General features: G+C 42.7%; 1 protein-coding gene across 1 annotated transcript; it reads left to right on the forward strand.

The window, feature by feature from the left end:
• The first annotated feature begins 2,496 nt into the window (after positions 1-2,496).
• Positions 2,497-11,211, forward strand: LOC123030599 (E3 ubiquitin-protein ligase TRIM7-like). Its single transcript, XM_044444662.1, has 4 exons — positions 2,497-2,624; positions 4,320-4,614; positions 6,747-6,851; positions 8,314-11,211. The coding sequence occupies exons 2-4, from the start codon at positions 4,344-4,346 to the stop codon at positions 8,832-8,834; spliced, it is 897 nt and encodes a 298-aa protein (XP_044300597.1). The 5' UTR covers positions 2,497-2,624; positions 4,320-4,343; the 3' UTR covers positions 8,835-11,211.
• The last annotated feature ends 6,289 nt before the right edge of the window (positions 11,212-17,500 follow it).

Raw genomic sequence — 17,500 nt, forward strand, 5'->3', positions numbered from 1 at the left:
ATAGATAGATAGATAGATAGATAGATAGATAGATGATGGCAAGGGGAAAATGAATCAGAGAAACTTGCTCCTTCACCCTCAAGCTGCAGGTTAAGACTGACAGGTAAAAGTCAGTGGCAGTCTGACTGGTCTTGTGACCTCACCATCCACTGTGACCTCATATTCATGGGGTGTGTCTGTGCAGTTACCTAGGAAAACTCCCTGAGCTCTTATACATGCGCCTGCAAAGAATTAAGCCCTTTAGTTGCTGGCCCTGCAGTGCCTTAGCATGGCTACAGAGCTAGTAGAAAATTAGAAAATTTTGGAAAATCAGCATGTCCTGTGACTTGGATCTACATATGAAGCACATGATTACAACCAAAAAGTGTGCAGTGCTATTACAGAAAGTAATTCTTAAGTTGCATAAATATCAGTACCAGGGTTAAGCACAAGCTTAAAGAGGTCTGACTGCAGTATGTCAATACTAAATGTGTCACTTAAAGTGATGTGAGGTTTGTTTTGCTTTGTTTTGACTTTAGCAGCTACTGGACCCTGAGATGGGGAGTGCTGTGCATGGGGAAGTGGACTTAACTGTTCCTATAGTGTGTTACAGTTGACTCCCTTTCTGAAAGGGTGACAAATAGATGGGGGAGATCATTAGGGATATGACATCGGAAGAAAAGGTTAAGCCTCCTCCCTGAGAATTATTGTTTCAATCCTGATTTATCTGCTGGGGTGGTAGTGGGGTGTCAGCTGCTATTTAAAGTTGTTTAGCATCACATGTATGTTGATCCAAGGAACTGACTCAGGGAATCTACCACACCAAGAAGCTGTACCACACAATCTGAGGCCTAGGATCATGCATGGTCACATATTGTGCTCAGTCACCTCTGCAAAATTGTAAGGGATGCTGGGGTGCCTATCCTGATTGCCTTTTGTGTAGTTGGCACTGCTAAAATGTTGTCTTTGTTGACAAGCCAGTGATGTTGACAAGCCAGTGAGGAAGGTGTCATCTTGTGGACTTGCACTGAGACTTTTAATTGTGTTGGGTCTTGGCTGCAGGATACAAACAAGCTTATTGCATTCCAGACCAGTTACACTTTGAGAAACCTAAAGGGCTTGAAAAGGTCTCCTGTTTGGGGGAAAGTAAGCTATCTAAGGTTGTGGAAATCAAAAAAGACATACCAGGAATCCTCAGAGTGACCATTGCTTGTCATAAAACCCTATAGTCATGACAGCTGGCCATCTAGGTACATTTATTTTATTTATTTACATCTTAGACAAACTTTAAACATTTATGGGAACCATGGCCTCATCTACATTTCTGCCTGTTGGTGAGCTTGCTAAATGCATTAGAGTCTACCTAGGTGACTAAATGGAGGGAGGTGAACATCAATATGTGAAAAGGCTGAGGAAGTTGGCAATGAAAAGCAATGGAGCCACACAAGTTCCACCTATCACTGGAACTGGGAGCATGAAATTGTTAAGAAAAGTGATGGAGGGGACTGCTTTAATTAAGAACTAACTTTGGTAAACAAGTACCCCAAATTATTGGCAAGGCTTAGCAAGACCCAACAATGGATGTGGGGTTGGGGAGCACACGGCGGATAAAAAACACTGATACATTTTGGCACAAGAAAAAACAAAGTGCCAAAGAGGCTTCGGCAAGGGGCGGCATAGAAATGTTCTAACAATCATCATCATCATCATCATCATCATCATCATCTCTTTTGGAAAAAGCAGTGATGACCCTTACACATCTTTGCTGAGATCCTTCTCTATGTATAGGTTTCCAGTAAATATCCATTCCCTTTAATAAACCCTTTCACCACCTTGTATTGGCCAAACAAGAACACAGAGCAAAGCAAAGCAATTTGTGCTAGCCAGGAGAATCCTAGCAAAAGTGAAAGCAATAATACATAGGTCCAAGGTATTCTAGACCTCCTACCAACTTTTTGTTATCTTTACTGAGTCTTGCACTTGTTACCTTCAGCACCTAGCAGGAGAGTCCATATTCATTTCCAGACCGTGAAAATTTCACCTGGTGATTTGTGCAGAATTCGAAGACAAGAACAAGGTCAAATTATTTCCTGTGTCAATTGGCAATGATCTTCTGCATACTCCTAAAAGGGGTTGCCATAATTTGCATAGTTATCCAGAGCAAGTGCTCGCCTCCCACATGTCTTGAACTAAAACCCTCGGCATCTTCACACGGGTTGGGGATACTGGGAGTAGTAATCCCAACACATTTTGGGGAGCAGCAAGCTTAGCAAACGATGATCTAGCGGATTTCTTGTTTTCGTGAAATTTTGGAGGGCTGTTTGCTAACTGGAAGAGGAGGCCGCCGTGCGCAAAACGCACTACTATTTGCAGTTTGCACCGTGAGATATACGGCATATTTCCATTTTCAGCTCCAGAACTTTGCGGGGGTAAGAGGAAATGCTACCAATATCCAGCCAATCACATGCTGAGAAGGAATCGGGGGAACAGGAAGGCGCTTAGATCCTCCCTCTTCACTTTCGCTTTCGCTTTCGCTTGCCTGGTGGTTGGAAAAGGCGGCCCCCATAGGAGCAGGTTGGTGAGTTTCCCCCCAAGTCTTCTCCCCGGGATTGCTGTGAGACTAGGCTGGAGACAAAGCTTCTCGGGTAAGTGCAGATGGAGAAAGGCTCGTCGCTTCCTGGGGTTTTTATCTGGGGGGGGAGGGGGGTCGTCCTCTCATGACTGGCTTAAACATGTTCAGCAACATTGCGGAGCAACCTGCGGCGGCCAGTTTCCCTCTGGCGACGTGGGATGCCACTAGCTGCAGTCTTTTCAACCCGCTTTTGGGACATGAGTTAAGAACGTAAGAAAAACCATGCTGGATCAGACCCAAGGTCCATCTAGTTCAGCACTCCGTACTCACGGTGGCAAACCAGCTGCGTGCGGGACGGGTGCAAAACTTTGCCTTCTCAGCAATTCAGCAACTGGTGTAGGAAGGCAGGCAGCTCTGCTGAATGAGGTAGCACGTAGCCAGCAAGGCCGGTAGCCACTGAAATTCTCCTGTCATGAATCTGTCCTCCCTCCTCTATGTCTGTCTCCCTCCGTAAGCCCTCATCTGTTCTTTTTTTCCTTCTTGAAGTGCTTTTCCCAACTTGTCTTCCCTTCCCTTCGTCACAAGTCTCCTCTCCTTCCCATGCCTCTCTTTTGTAGCGCTGTGCCCTCTGGTGGGGTGTGAGTGCCATCTCAACCCTATACGATCCCAATGAGCTAATGAAGAATCTGAAGGCAGTTGTTATTTTCAGTGTGCCCTATATCTAAAGCTCTCAAATCAATGCACATAAATAAAGCAAACAAGTAATAAAGCCAATTATAAAGCACATTATGATACCTTAAATAAAAGGCATCACATTTTAAAAGCAGCAACAGAGATTTGGCTTTACAAAGAAATAAATAACTGAGCAGCTAAAAACACAAGATCATTTTAAAATATAGCATTAGACTATATGTTAATCTAATGAAAGCAGCAGTAAAAAATATTTTTAAAGGCATGGGAGGATTTTAAAAAATCATAATCAAGAAAAATCACCGAACTTGGTGCTCAGTGGATCTTTCTTGGGTGTGCGGGCAATACACAATTTGAGGCCACTGCAGAAAATCCCCACTGATGCAACTACCTGGACTTCACATTTCACACAGATCTTACAATTAACACAGCCACCCTTCCTGCTGCTTTATGATTTAGTTTTGATTAAAGTTTATCCATTTCAATGTTTTGCATCCTTCCTCTTCTTTCCACACACCTTTCTCTGTAAAACAGATCCTAATCTCCCTTTTAGAAAGTTTGAAAAGTTTAGTTACTGGCCTTAAGAACTTTAAAATAAATATGCTATGTTTTCTTTTTAAAATTTTGGCCACACCATTTTTACTTTTGACCCCAACCCACAAGGGGCTGGAAAAGGTTCTGCATCCCTGCTGCAAGTTATGTAAGGACAGACACTTTGAGTTGCATATTTTTTCTTTGCATGGCAAGCTACACCTGCTGAAATGGTCTTTTTATGCAGTTGTTAAAGGTGCTAGAACCTTACCTTCTTCTGTAGTCAGGCACTCCACAATTGACAGCAGCTTCCCCAAGTGGATGCGCAGAAGATGTTGTTGACTACATAACCCATCCTCCCCAACAAGCAATTCTCCCTGAGCTGATGGGAGATGTGGAGCTCCCCAGAGGTTCTTCAGTTAAAATGGGGAAGGTGCTTTACAGAAATTTCAACATCTGCCTTTACTTCTTTTGCCCAACTAGAAAGGATTTAGCTTACCCTCTTATTCTGGAGCCCTCCTAGCCATTTCCCTCTTCTGTGTTTCAGAAACAGCTCTCACTTGGGGTCAAGATGTCTGAGAGTGTTTGCTGCAAAATTGCTAACTATCTTGATGATCTGACTGAGGAGGAATTCAAGAAATTTAAGATGTACCTTCAAAATAAGGAGGAAGGCTACAAGCCCTTTCCATACTCTAAGCTTGAGAATGCAGACAAGATGGATATTGCACGCCTAATGGTCATGGCATACGAGGAGGCCAAGGCAGTGCAGATAATGGGCAAAATCTTGAACCAAATAAATAAAAAGGATCTATTGGCACAAGTCAGAAGTGAAATGGCGGCATGTGAGTATAATAAACCCAACCTACCACACACTGGCAGCCCTGGATAATCTTGGGTTTTCTTTCACACTTTTTAATGTCAGTCATAGCCCCTCCACAAACCACTCAATTCAGATAGTGACTAGGTTCAGACAATGATACCCTGCATGAAAGGGGTGAATATGGGTTGAGTGTGGGTTGTTGTTGAGTGGTAGGTTGTTGATGGAACATAGGCTATCACATTGTCTGAATCAAGCTGCATCACTGTTGAATTGTAAACTGGCTATTGTTTGCCATGGTTTGTTTTCTGAATTAGGTTCAGGTAACAGGATAAGCCACATTCAGTAGCGACCTATGGTTCAATGACAACCCACACTGAACCCATAGTGGACCCTTGAGTGTTGGTTATAATGTTGTTTTGAACCCAGCTTCACTACCAAGCCATGTTTTGTTAGCTACAAATAAGCCATGAAGAAAGCCCAGGATCTGTTGTTGGTATGTGATTTGTGGGTTGTTCGCTGTGGTTTGCAATCTCAGCTAGGCACAGGCAACATGATAACCCACATTTCAACAGCAACCTGCATTCAATTCACACTCAACCCTTAAATGTGGGTTGTATCATCTGGACCCAGTTTGTGTGGTGAATACCCTCCATTCATCAGAGAAGCATTGTGCCCTTTTTAGAATTGCAAAGTAGGTATGTGTAAAAGTGGGGAAACCACCAACTACTGGCAGTTGAGGAAAAGCAGTTCATCTGGTAAACCTTTGAGGACCAGATTTGGCCCCAGTGATACTCACTCCTACTGCACTAAGGACACACACACACACATCACAGCATCACTTGGGCATGTTTGTGGGGCTTCAGTTACTAGTCACAAGTTAAAGAGTGTGCAGTTTCCACTCGATGGTTACCACCATGCTAGATAATGCAATGAAGCAGTCAGGGAGAGAGGTGCAAATTACTTATTTGCAAATATTCATTATGGTTTCTTTTTGAGGATAAACCTAGATCATACACAATCAATTAGTATCAATGATATAGCTCTGCCATATGAACACCATCTGAAAAGGTCTTCATTGTTGTGCAAGTGAAATGTGCATCGAAATGTTGTGCTGCGGAGGGTTGCTCTTCAAGGTTCCAGTTGGCCATGCCCTCTTCCAAGATACTCAATTCCACCTCCCTCTTTATTTTATTTTATTTATTTATTAGAAGCTTTTCTAGGTCATCCACTACAAGCATCTTTGGACGGCTTACCAGAAAAAGAAAAGGGGGGAACCCCAAAAATATAAAACAAAACAAGGCACTGTATCCGACAAGGCACTTGGCACTGCAGATGCCAAGGCCACTTAATGTGCCTTGTTCTTATTTCCTCCCACCAGGATGGGGTTTTTCTTTATAAAAAGAAAAAAAGTTTTTCTTTTTATAAAAAGTTTTTCTTTTTGCTTTTGCAAACGTCAGGGTTTCCTGAGTCTGTGCATACCTTCCTTTTTTTGCAGAGATGGCACCATTTTGGCTGCAAAGCATTCACACTCAAAAAATGTCATTTTAGATGGAGAAAATGTAAATGGCCCAAGCTTCAGGGCTGCTTGAGAAGCGGAGCTAGTGCTTGTGTGCACATGTGGCAGAGGTGTGTGTGTTGGGGTGGTAGGGCCAAGGCAGGGAGGCCCTAATAAAATCCAGAAGCCTCAGTCATGGTTCCTCCCAAGTTTACTCAAGTCATTTTGCCCCATTCATATCACTCTGAAAATAGTAATTAAGGGGGCTCATTACAAAAGGCAGGAAGAGCTGGGAAGTTGTAGATGATGCATCTAGAGGGTCCCAGATTGGGGAAGGATATTACACCAGGGGTAAGACAGGAAGTGGATCTTCAGAAGTTTTGGATTTCAACTCCCAGCATCCCTGACCATTGGCCATGCTGTCAGGGGAAGCCAAAACATCTGGAGATGTCCATTTTGCTCACCCTGCTCTTTACCATACTAATCCTAGTTACAAAAATCTGATCCTAGTTGGTTCGGTTCAGTGATATGCCCCCTCTGAGTGGGACACATTTCTTTCCCATTACATCATTATGTAATGATGATTACATAAGCCAGGATCCCTTATGATTCATTAATTAAAAACAAAACAAAAGTAAGAACTGCCATGTTTTAAACAGATTTCTTTCAGCCTCCAAAACCCTTGACAAAGGAAGAAAAAAGAGGATGGGAAAAGAAGATATACGCCGACCTCCATGAAAAGTTCTCAGGGACTCAAAAGAAAGGTGAGATGCCAGCGACTGAATCAAAGGTGCTTCTCAGTGAAAGGCTGGGGGTTGCTGCAGCAAGGGTGGGGGCAGAAGATTCATCTGGATCTATTGGTAGATCTTTGGGAGATCTGAAACAGATGCACAGGACTTCTTACTCCAGCAATGCTACAGAAGCCACATTTTTCCCCACTTCTCCACTATTTTAATTAGGAGGCTGAAACAAAGGATGGCGATATGGGCATTTATTGTATATTCATGATTCTTCACTCACAATAATTTGCAGGTGCTTTCCACAGCATCATCTCCAGTGCTGGCCATGCATTTCCACAGGTTGTTCTCCATTGAAGAATGTGTTCTATAATTTGAAAATGGCAGAATGAAGTCAAATATACAGAAAGGAAGAGAATGGAGGGGGTGGAGGGGAAAACACTTTGATACTGCAAGGAATGCCTGCTTTACCTGTGGGCCTGCAAGTGAGGAAACATTCAGGAATTTGGAAGGTGCTAGCTTCACCTCTTCCCTGGAGCTAGAGATAACGACCCCCAGAGGCTGGGGCCCCAAATCTCTCTGAGGCCTCTCCTCACCATTCTGTTGCCCATGGGCACTTGCAGAAATAAAGGTCCAGGAGTACCGATGAACTCTGTTGCAACTGGTCCCCTGCAGTAGCTGGCATTTGCCCACATGGACATCTCATCCTGCTGCAACATATCTGCCATAACTTGAATCTTTATCTCCACATCCTGCCCATACATCTTTTTTCACAGATAGAGGCTTCCTTAAGAGACAGGATCCACACATGCGCACACACACACAGAGAGAGAGAGAGAGAGAGAGAGAGAGAGAGATTGAGAGAGATTTTAGAGGACCTGTAAATTAGCATATGCAAATTTCTCCTGTGGGTCTGAGCGCTGGATCTTAGCTAGCACTGCCTCAACACCTACATTGTGGTGGATTCAAAATGGGACCAAGTTGTGATGTGCACACAGAAACCTAACACACCTAGGAAAAAGAAGCTGGGGTAAACTGTTGCCACGGGGGAGCTCTACCTGTGAGAAACCTGAGCATTTCTCCTCTCCTTGGAGAAATTCAATAAAAAGTCCTCCATCATTCCCCACACAGTATCTCAGCCCACAAAGAGGGTGGTGAATTTTGAGAGAGCATTTGCACAAAGCTTTGGTTATTTCTTCAATTGATTATGGGTTTGCTCCAGAATTAGTCCTACTGAGAATAGATCCATTGAAATAATAATAGTCTAAACTGGTAATGACTAACTGAAACCCTGCATGTTTCAGTGGGTGCATTTTCTACATGTATGTAGAACAAGGGTCAAATACTGTATGTTAGGAAACATGGAAGCTGTCACCCTATGTAACATAAGTCCTATAGATTTCAGTGTGTCCACTTCCTATGTTTGACTAATTGTAAATCCAATGCAGTATGTTGATGTATTTAATGTTTCCTCTGTCTTTGTCTTTAGTGGAGGTGACCCTGGACCCGAAGACAGCCTTCCCAACACTCATCCTATCTGAAGATCGGAAAAGTGTGTATCTTGGCAAGAAAGCCCAGACTCTTCCTGACAACCCCAAGCGCTTCAATGTGTTACCATGTGTCTTGGGAGCAGAAGCCATTGACTCTGGGACTGTAGAATGGATAGTGGAGGTGGGCAAGGCCAAAGGTTGGTCCATTGGGATTGTCCGTGAATCGATCAATACAAAAGGGCACCAATATTTAACTGTGAATGAGGGATATTGGTTGCTGCAGCTGAATAATGGAGAATACATGGCCTCTAGCACCCCTTCTAACACCATCATACTGTGGAAATCGCCACAACGGATCAGAGTACACTTGGAGTTTCTTTTTGGCATCCTTTCATTTTACGATGCTGATTCCATGGAGCATATTTTTACATTCAATTACCCTTTCTCTGAGAGGGTGCTTCCTTTTTTTGAGGTCTGGGACACAGAGATTCCCCTGAAAATCTGCTCCGTTGATTCATAAGGGCACGTGCACAAGGCAGACTTATTTGGGAGGAAGGGGCCCAAGGAGGCGATTCTATTCTCACCATTTTTCTTACCTAACCAGCATCCAACTCTCCATGACTACTGAACCTACTCAGCCCTCACTGGGCTATTCCTGTTCCTTCTTTCTTTAGAGGGGTGGCAGTCATCCACTGAGATGTGCTTAATTTTTCTTTTGTAATTCTGCTAAGCTTGATGCTCGGTACGTACTGACACCTTCCACTTATTTCTCAGTGGCCCCAGTTTCTGTTGGGACTCATCACCTGAGTAGATTATTAAAGAGAGTGATGGGGAAATGGGAACAGGAAGTACAGGTCAGTTCACCTTCTAGCCTTTCACTTCAGAATATCTGCAACTGAACTTGCACATGCTGTGCATTTGCTTCCATTCTGAACAAACATTGTGAGACACAATGTTCAATTGTGCTTATTTAGGATGTTCAAAGTGATGCAAAATAACTTGAGATCAGTTTATCTGAGTGGAAGGTCAGCCATACTCTCTCTGCCAGTTGTCTTTCCTGAGAATGTAAGAAGCAAGCAGGCCAAAGGCCTACCAAGGCCAACATTTTGCTCCCGCAATGCCCAGCCACTTGCCTCTGAGAAGCTCATAATAGAATAAGAGTGCCGTAGCAGCTGCCCAGCCAGGTTTCCCAGCAAGTGGTATTGAGAGACATCTTGACATTGATGCTTTTGTCTAATCTCCCTTTAAAGACATCCAAGTCGTTAGCCAACTGCACAACCTATGGGCGCAAATCCCAAAAATTCTCCCCTGCCTCCCCCATCAGGATCGTTCTGATAATGTTCCATCTTAGGGTGGCATGTGCCTTGCTTTACAGAGCGCTGTCTGGTCTAGGCCAGGTCCATCCTCAACTGGCCTCTCCGAAGGACTACGTAGTCTAAGCACAGTTTAAAGATATGACTTATCTTGAATATGATCTAACCCAGCATGTTGATGAATGTGGGAGCAGTTACCTCAATGTTTCTTTGGTCCCTGTCTTTAGTAGAGATGACCCTGGACCCCAAGACATTTGTCCTCACTTTTTCCATTTCTGAAGATCAGAAAAAGTGTGCATTTTGGCAAGCAAGCCCAGGCTTTCTGACAACACTCAGTATTTCAATTATTTGCTGTATGTCCTGGATGCCAAAGGCACCAACGCGGTGACCATAGAGTGGGTGGTGGATCAGGAAAGCAGGTGGCGAGTCAAACAGCTGCAAGAGTCTTGTCAATATCATCAGGGTTCAAAAGCTGAAACTGGTTCCATGCCAGAGAGACAAGAGATGCAAGGAAGTGGCAGCCACACAGACTCTACTGTTGAGTTTGGGCCTTCAACCTTCAGGTGTGGTATTAGCACTGGGGAGCCTGGTTCAGATCCCCACTTGGTCATGATCCGCACCCAGTGACTTGGTCCAGTGACCATTTTTCAACCACTCCTACTTCACGGGGTTGTTGTGAGGATCAAATAGAGTAGAGAAGAGAGCCATGGATGATGCCACCAACTGCTCAGAAGAAGGACTGGGTAACGTAAAAGCAAATATTAATGTGTTGTTCTTTGAACATTGCATGTCCTATAAGTAACATACTGAAAATGTACACAATTTTCAATCAAAGGCAACCTCAGTTAATGTATATACCAGGCTAAGGAGCTCAGTTCTGCTTGTGGACAAGAAGGTATGGTTAGGGCAGAATGAGGAGAAACAGAATGGTTTCCAATAGGCAAGGATTTATTTTATTTCTCTCTCTGTTCAATCCGTACACAGAACTTATCCTTCCCACTGTCTGGGACTAAAAGCAGCATGCTCCCTGTCCATTACCCATGCCAGCTGGGGCTGGTGAAAGTTCACATCCAAAAAAGAAAACCACACACAAAACTGATGGGATTCAGGTTGTGGAAGGCTGAGCTAGTTGTGGGTGGAAGAGGGAATGGCTGGGAAATGACCAAATAGAAAAAGGGATGGAGCTAGGTTTCGCCTCCAGGCCTGAGGTGGTAAACCTAAGGTTTCATCATAATTCGTTATGTGAAGAAAATCAGATTATTAAGGACAATCTAAAATGTGCTTATACTTGGGAAGGGTAAAAACAGTTGGCAGCGTGTCTCCTGCTGTGACTGTTTTGATGAGCACATCTTGGAACAGAAACTGGACCTTGTGGATAATGAAACAGAGGACAAAAGAAGGCTGTGAATTGCATAAAATAAAAATATGCTGATTGGTAAACATAGGTGCAAATTTAGTAATAGTTATTAGCAGTTACGGCTTGGAACCAGGATATGTGAAGGAATGTCTCCTTCCTTATATGCCCTCAGCCCCATTAAGATCTGTGGGAGAGGCCCTGCTCCAGGAACCCTCCCTGAAAGAGGTAGAAGGGATAGCTACTCGGAGTAGGGCCTTCTCTGCAGTGGTGCCCAGATTATGGAATGCGCTTCCCAGATAGATTTGCCTGGCACCAAGCCTATATTCTTTTCTGCCCCAGGTCAAAATCTTTTTATTTAAATGTCATTTTAAAACTTAGAAAGTTAGTAGTTCAACAGTCGCTTTGATTTATTTTATTGGTTATATACGATTTTATTGTATTCTGTTGATTGCTTTTATCGATTATGTTAAAGTAAGCTGTCCTGAGACATTGTCATAAAGGATGGCATATAAATGTTTTAAATAAATAAATAAATTCATCCTTAACTGATTTCTGTGCTTAGGACAAGGTAGTGGGGAAACACAGATGGGTTAGACATGGAAGACAATGAGGTCTGATCCCCCTGCAAAATTTCCTGAATAAGATGGGGTGATGCAAAATAAAAGCTTCATCTGGAAGCAAAGAAGCTTTGGTGTGGGTTCTGCTCAGTGCAATTTCACTTCTAGCCTAGCTTTGCTACCAAAATGGCTTCAGTCACCTTGATGGATGATGTATGGTCTACACCAGAAGGAAGGCAGAAGAACGGTGGCCCTGAACATTGGACTGGACATTTCAGCAGCAATCTTTGATGCAGTTGACTGTGTTCCTTTTAGGTTGGCCCTCTGGGGTGGTAATCCAGGGCTTGATGGTTCAGTGGTCCCTGTAGGAAAATATGTTGCATGGGGACTATTGTTTGCCCCATGGCAATTACAGTGGGGATCTTGTCAGTGTTTTATTTGAGCTACAGTACCAAAGTTCATGTTTTTCAAGCCCATACCCTATATATTTTGGGTCTCATTCATGGTTTTCCATGTGGCTAGAAAAAAACAAGGCATTTTATTTGGAAACTCATGCGCTGACACAAATTCACCTAGTTAATTGCATCTCTATTCTGCTGTCTCTAAGGAACATGACAGTTAAGACTGGAACTCAAGGGACTTAAATTGTCTTGATTGCTTCATGGAAGCAAAGGTTTTGTTTGTGCTAGATCAGATTTTTAAAAAAAACCTATGCAGAATGTTTTGAATCCTTTTACTGATAAAGTTGCTGCATCACTTAGCTATTCCCAACCAATTTTACATTCAGATAAATAAACAGATGCATTCCAAACTTTTTAAAAGTCTGAAAATACTTTCATTAAACAGAGAATTATGAAGGAATTGTAGCAGAGAAGACAAAGAATCTCTGGAACAGATCAGATGTAACCAGCAGTAAATTACTAAGGATGAATTTTGCATGATTCAAGTATATTTGACACACACATACCCCCAGTCCCACAGGGGTCATTGAAGGGGACATTTCTCTCCAGAAAGGCAGTGGGGGAGGAGGGACACCACTCCTTTCTGCAGTGTTGTGCATGGAATGAGAAAGTGATAGAAATAATTCTTTTGTACATTGCTTGTGTGTGCAAAGCATATAAGAGAAAGTAATGAAAAGATTTTACAGGCACAAGAAAATCAGCTGTAGTGAGTGACTTGTAGTGCTGTTCCTGTGTCCAGAGCAACTCCTCATTGTGAGACTCCTCAAGTACACAGATAATCCTGACTGCAACATCCCTACAGCCTTTCCTTGAGTCTGACTCTGCTCCAACCACTGTACTGTACTACTCTGGCTCTCTCAAACCCATTCACATACATATGAACAGGTATGCAAATACTGAGGAGAGGAGCCACCACTCCAGATAGGCCTAGCTGTGCCTGCTTTGTTGACTTTATTTATTATTATATTTATATTCCACCTTTTTTCCTCCAAGGACCTCAGGGTAGCTTACATAATTTTCCTCCTCCTCCTCTCAGTCTTAACCCCACAACAACCCTTAATCCACACAATCTTGAAATTTTTCCATGCTGGTTCTCTGCTGGTAAATGCTCTGTTAAGTTGTTCATTTTTTAGGGGTTTGCTCCTTGTCTGTTCCCTCCGGCACAACCAGGTGAAAATGGCAGCTAGTGGAACCATTTCTGGAAAAGGATCCAAACAGCAGTGGGTCCCAGCTGAGCTGAGGACGTGGGATCTCTTCCTCAGATGCAATCTGGCTTGGGTGCCGTGTGTCCTATATTACAGGGGTTAGAGCTGCCTGGCCAACAGCTGCATGAGCAAGCAAATCCACAGGTCACCTGGTCACAGTCTTCCTCACTGTGATTAGATGTGTTGCATTCCTATTTAAATGATAGCAATGATTGCTATATTGGTTTGTTGCTGCTCTCACATGCCTTCAAGTCATCTCTGACTTATGGTGACTCTGCAGATGAAAACCCTCAGAGTGTCCTATCTATGATGACCCTGCTCAATCTTGTAAACTCAAGACTGTGGCTTCCTTTAGGAAGTCAATTCATCTCATATTTGGTCTTTTCTTCATCTGCCTTTAACTTTTATAGGCTTTATTGTCTTCTCTAGGGAGTTGTCTATATTGGTACCCTACACATATGAATGATACATATGCAAATCTCTGTCTTCTTTTCTCCTCTTTGCTGGCATGGTGTGTCCTCTTGTTTGGCTATGCCTAAATGACCACCCTACCAGTAACAGAAGCCATTTTGTAGCATGCCTTTCTCTTCCCTCCAACAGTTCAGGATGACATAAATTTATTATTTATTTATTTAAAACATGTCTATGCCACCCCCATCGCAACAAAGCCTCAGGGCAGCTCACAACATTCATACAAAATACAATTAATAATTTAAAAACTGGTACCATCTCGGCTATATATATTAAAATCTATAAATACAATAATAATAAATCAACAGTTAAAATAACTTTTAAATAAATGAGGCTGGGGCATCTTCAGATTTTCAAACTGGCCACTTCTCTAAACTTTTGTAGGATTTTCTCTAGGCTTTCTCCAGGACCAAACTCGATTAAATCTCTTTTTTAAATTTAGAATGCATATGGGGGTGGGGGGGAATCCAAATGTGCTCACAGCACTGCGGGATATTTTTAACCCTTTCCCCCAAGCTGTTTTCCCAACTGGAATCAACCTCTCCTCCCAAAGTTGCAATTCTCTCTGCAAGACAAGGCATACAGAGACTGCAGACAGTTGCAGCCTTCCAGTTGGGGAGCTGCGCATTGAGATACCTACCTCTTCCCACCTCCCTTCTCCCACTTCCCCAAGAACCAGTGGATATTTAAAAGACCCCATGGCAGTGCAGTGCATTGCCTTCCTTCGATTGCCCACTTTTAGATGGACTTGTCACTTGCCTTTCGTGCCATTTAGGAAGGAAAGAAGCAGCAGCTCGGCTGCTCTGGTTCCCAGTGAGAGAAGCTGGCCAAGACAGGTGAGTAGTTTTATTTACATTTGTGTAAGTGTGCACAGTCCCAATTCAGTACACATATTGCAGTCAAAGAAATGAATATAAAATCTAGTATTTATTTTGGCTTTTATATACTGTTCAATAGCACAGAGCTCTAAGAATGGTGTAAAATAAAACCCTATCAAAACCATAGTTTAAAATCAACAATATCAGCAATCAGTTAAAAATCAGGTACACCAATCATCAAACATCTCTATGACCAATAAGACTGAGCCAACATAAATGAAGATCAATAAAATCAAGACAGTAGATGACAATAATTAAGAACTAAACCACAGGTACCTATAACAATATACTAAAAGGCAATATAAAACTGAATAATATCAACAATTAAAATAGCAAGACAACAAAAGGGCTTTAACGTGGCACCAAAAAATGTAGAATTGGTGCCAAATATATATCCCTGGGGAGCTGGTACCATAAATGGGGTGCCACAGCAAAGAAGGCCCTTCCCCCTGTGGCCACCTTCTTCTTTGAAAGGTGGCTCCTGAAGAAGGACTTCCATAGATGATTTTAGGGTCCAGGTAGGTGTATTGGGAGGAGATGTTACTTTAGATATCCCAAGTCCTAAACTTATATGCAAGAAGAAGTTTAACTCTAAACTTACAACTGCACCATTTTCATGGAGGAGTTGGTATTTGATTGAACATGCTGAACAGATGTTGTATAAAACACCTATATAGAAATGAATTGCTGGGGAACTCACTTAAAGCACAATCCAGTGGGGATGCCTGTAATTGAAAGATTACATGCATCATCTGGAGAATGGGAGGAGTGTGAGGTTGCAACTCAACTGGATGCCCAATTTCAGCTGCCCAGCAAAGGCACTTCACAGTAGGAGGGAAACAGCAGGAGATTCGTACAAATATGAGCGCATATTCATACCGGTTCTATTCAGATTCACAAGATTATAGGAAGAAAAAAATATCCATCATGGAAATCCAGTTAAAAGAAATCTTGGATTGCTTAGAAAATCTCACCATAAAATGGTATCCATCCAACAGAGTTCAGTTCTGTTTGTAGAATGTTAACCCTGAGATGGCCAAGGATAGTATTATTTGCAATCCATAACAAAAATACCCGTTTTACCACTCCTGCTTTTATGGAAGGAGGTCTTCCATCTCCTGATTCTAAGCATCTTACTGTATATAATAACTGAAGTCAGAAATTACAGATGATGTATTCTGCTCCCAACACTTGTAATGATTAGTTCAATGAATCATTTACTTTCAAGGAAAATGATGTCTTGACCAGTTAAAGTACAGTAGATCTTAATGAAGCACAGATTTTTCACTTTCATGAAGTCCATTATGCTATTGAGCTTTTTAGAATGAGTGCTAAGTTTGTTTCTAATTGTATGTTCCATTATATACTAATGTATAGGGGTACACAATATAAATATATAAATGCTATACATATTTTTCTTTTCTTAATATTCAAATATTGCTACTTCATTTTATTTTATAGCTTATTTATGGTTAGGTTTGGTTGTTTTTGTACTGCAAAATAAAAACTAAATTAATTGTTAAATTGAAATTGTGTTGAGTATTGAAAAATAATCCAATGTTTTGAAATAAATTGTCCTTGATGAGTGATCCCATATATTAGAAGATAAAGTAAATGGTGAATTCTTCTAACTGGAGGATGATGTGAAAGCCATCTGCTTTTCATCTTTCCACAAATGCAAAGTTTGCTAGCTTTATGACAAGACATTTATACCCTTTCTCTTCTGCAATTCACTTTAAAATTGGGTTGTGAGAGTTGCGGAAAAGACGGACTACTTTAAAGTAGCTTTGGATACTTTGTGACTTGGACATGGTAGAGATTTGGAGCACAGCCCTCTGGCCTCCCAGTATTATCTGGTCCATCTCGTGTCCCTGGAGCTGGGATTCTGAAGGCTGAGCCCATGCCCCTGCCACCCCACAGCGGATGGAGGGAGAACTGCATCAGCTGCCTTCCCAAGGTCGCAACTGGCCTAGAGAGAATGATAGCAGAGTGTAGGACACAGAATAATCAATTCAAGCTATGACAACCCAGATTCAGGAAAAGCTTTCTCGGAGCAATACAACAGTGGAACCAGTTGCCTAGAGAGGTTGTGGGCGCTCCCTCACTAGGGACATTCAGAAAGAAACTGGACAGCCATCTGAGGGGAGTGATGTAAACTGGTGTCTTGCAAGAGCAGGGGGTTGGACTCGTTGGCCTTCCTGGCCCTTTCCAACTCTACTATTCTATGATTTTATGAAAAGGGGGCAAGCTGGAGCATGAAGAGGAGGAGACTGGGCCTGATAGCCGACTGCCTCCAAATAGTGCCATAGCCTCCTTCCATTCCCCTCCCTGGTGCATCCTTGACATGGTCTAAAATGGCCATCTGGATCAAACAGATGACACACTACAGCGAGACGAAATAGTGCCACTGACACATCTTGTTCCATGCACTGGATACACATAAGCCTCCGATTCTGTGGAGCATGTGCATCTAAGGCAGAGGGCATATTGCACCCTCTGTGCATTAAAATGGATGCATGTGTATGGAGGAGTTTGCTTTTTGGTTATGCAATAGTAAAACAAAACAAAACACCTCATCCCCCTGGGCCTCCTTGTCTGCAGCCTGGATGGCTTGTTGCTGGCGCTTCCAGTCTTCCCAGTCCCAGTCTATCTGCTCACAGTTACTGCTGCTCCAGAACCTCCATGCAAGCTCAAAGCAAAACAACGCATCCTTTCTCAAACCATAATCCAGACTGCCTACTGCTGATGAAGAAACAGCCTTGGCCCCACTTGTACCTGCTGCTATCAAGCCCTCAAGTCAAGGCAGTGGAAAGCAAGCAAGTACCCAGACGATATCACTCACACAATTAATGGGCTTCTTAAATAGCAGATTGCAGGTTCCAGTGCCCCAGTGCTGGTGTGAGAGGTAGGGGGCCTTTAACCCTGTGCACCCTGCTGCAGTCCC

This window comes from Varanus komodoensis, unplaced genomic scaffold, assembly GCF_004798865.1.
Source record: "Varanus komodoensis strain SLA01 unplaced genomic scaffold, ASM479886v1 scaffold45, whole genome shotgun sequence".
In the NCBI taxonomy this organism is placed as follows: Eukaryota; Metazoa; Chordata; class Lepidosauria; order Squamata; family Varanidae; genus Varanus; species Varanus komodoensis.

Coding starts and splice junctions, on each gene's coding strand:
- LOC123030599 (XM_044444662.1), top strand. CDS start 4,344: ATGTCTGAGAGTGTTTGCTGCAAAATTGCTAACTATCTTGATGATCTG. Junction 4,615..6,746: donor CAGAAGTGAAATGGCGGCAT/GTGAGTATAATA, acceptor TGTTTTAAACAG/ATTTCTTTCAGCCTCCAAAA. Junction 6,852..8,313: donor CTCAGGGACTCAAAAGAAAG/GTGAGATGCCAG, acceptor CTTTGTCTTTAG/TGGAGGTGACCCTGGACCCG.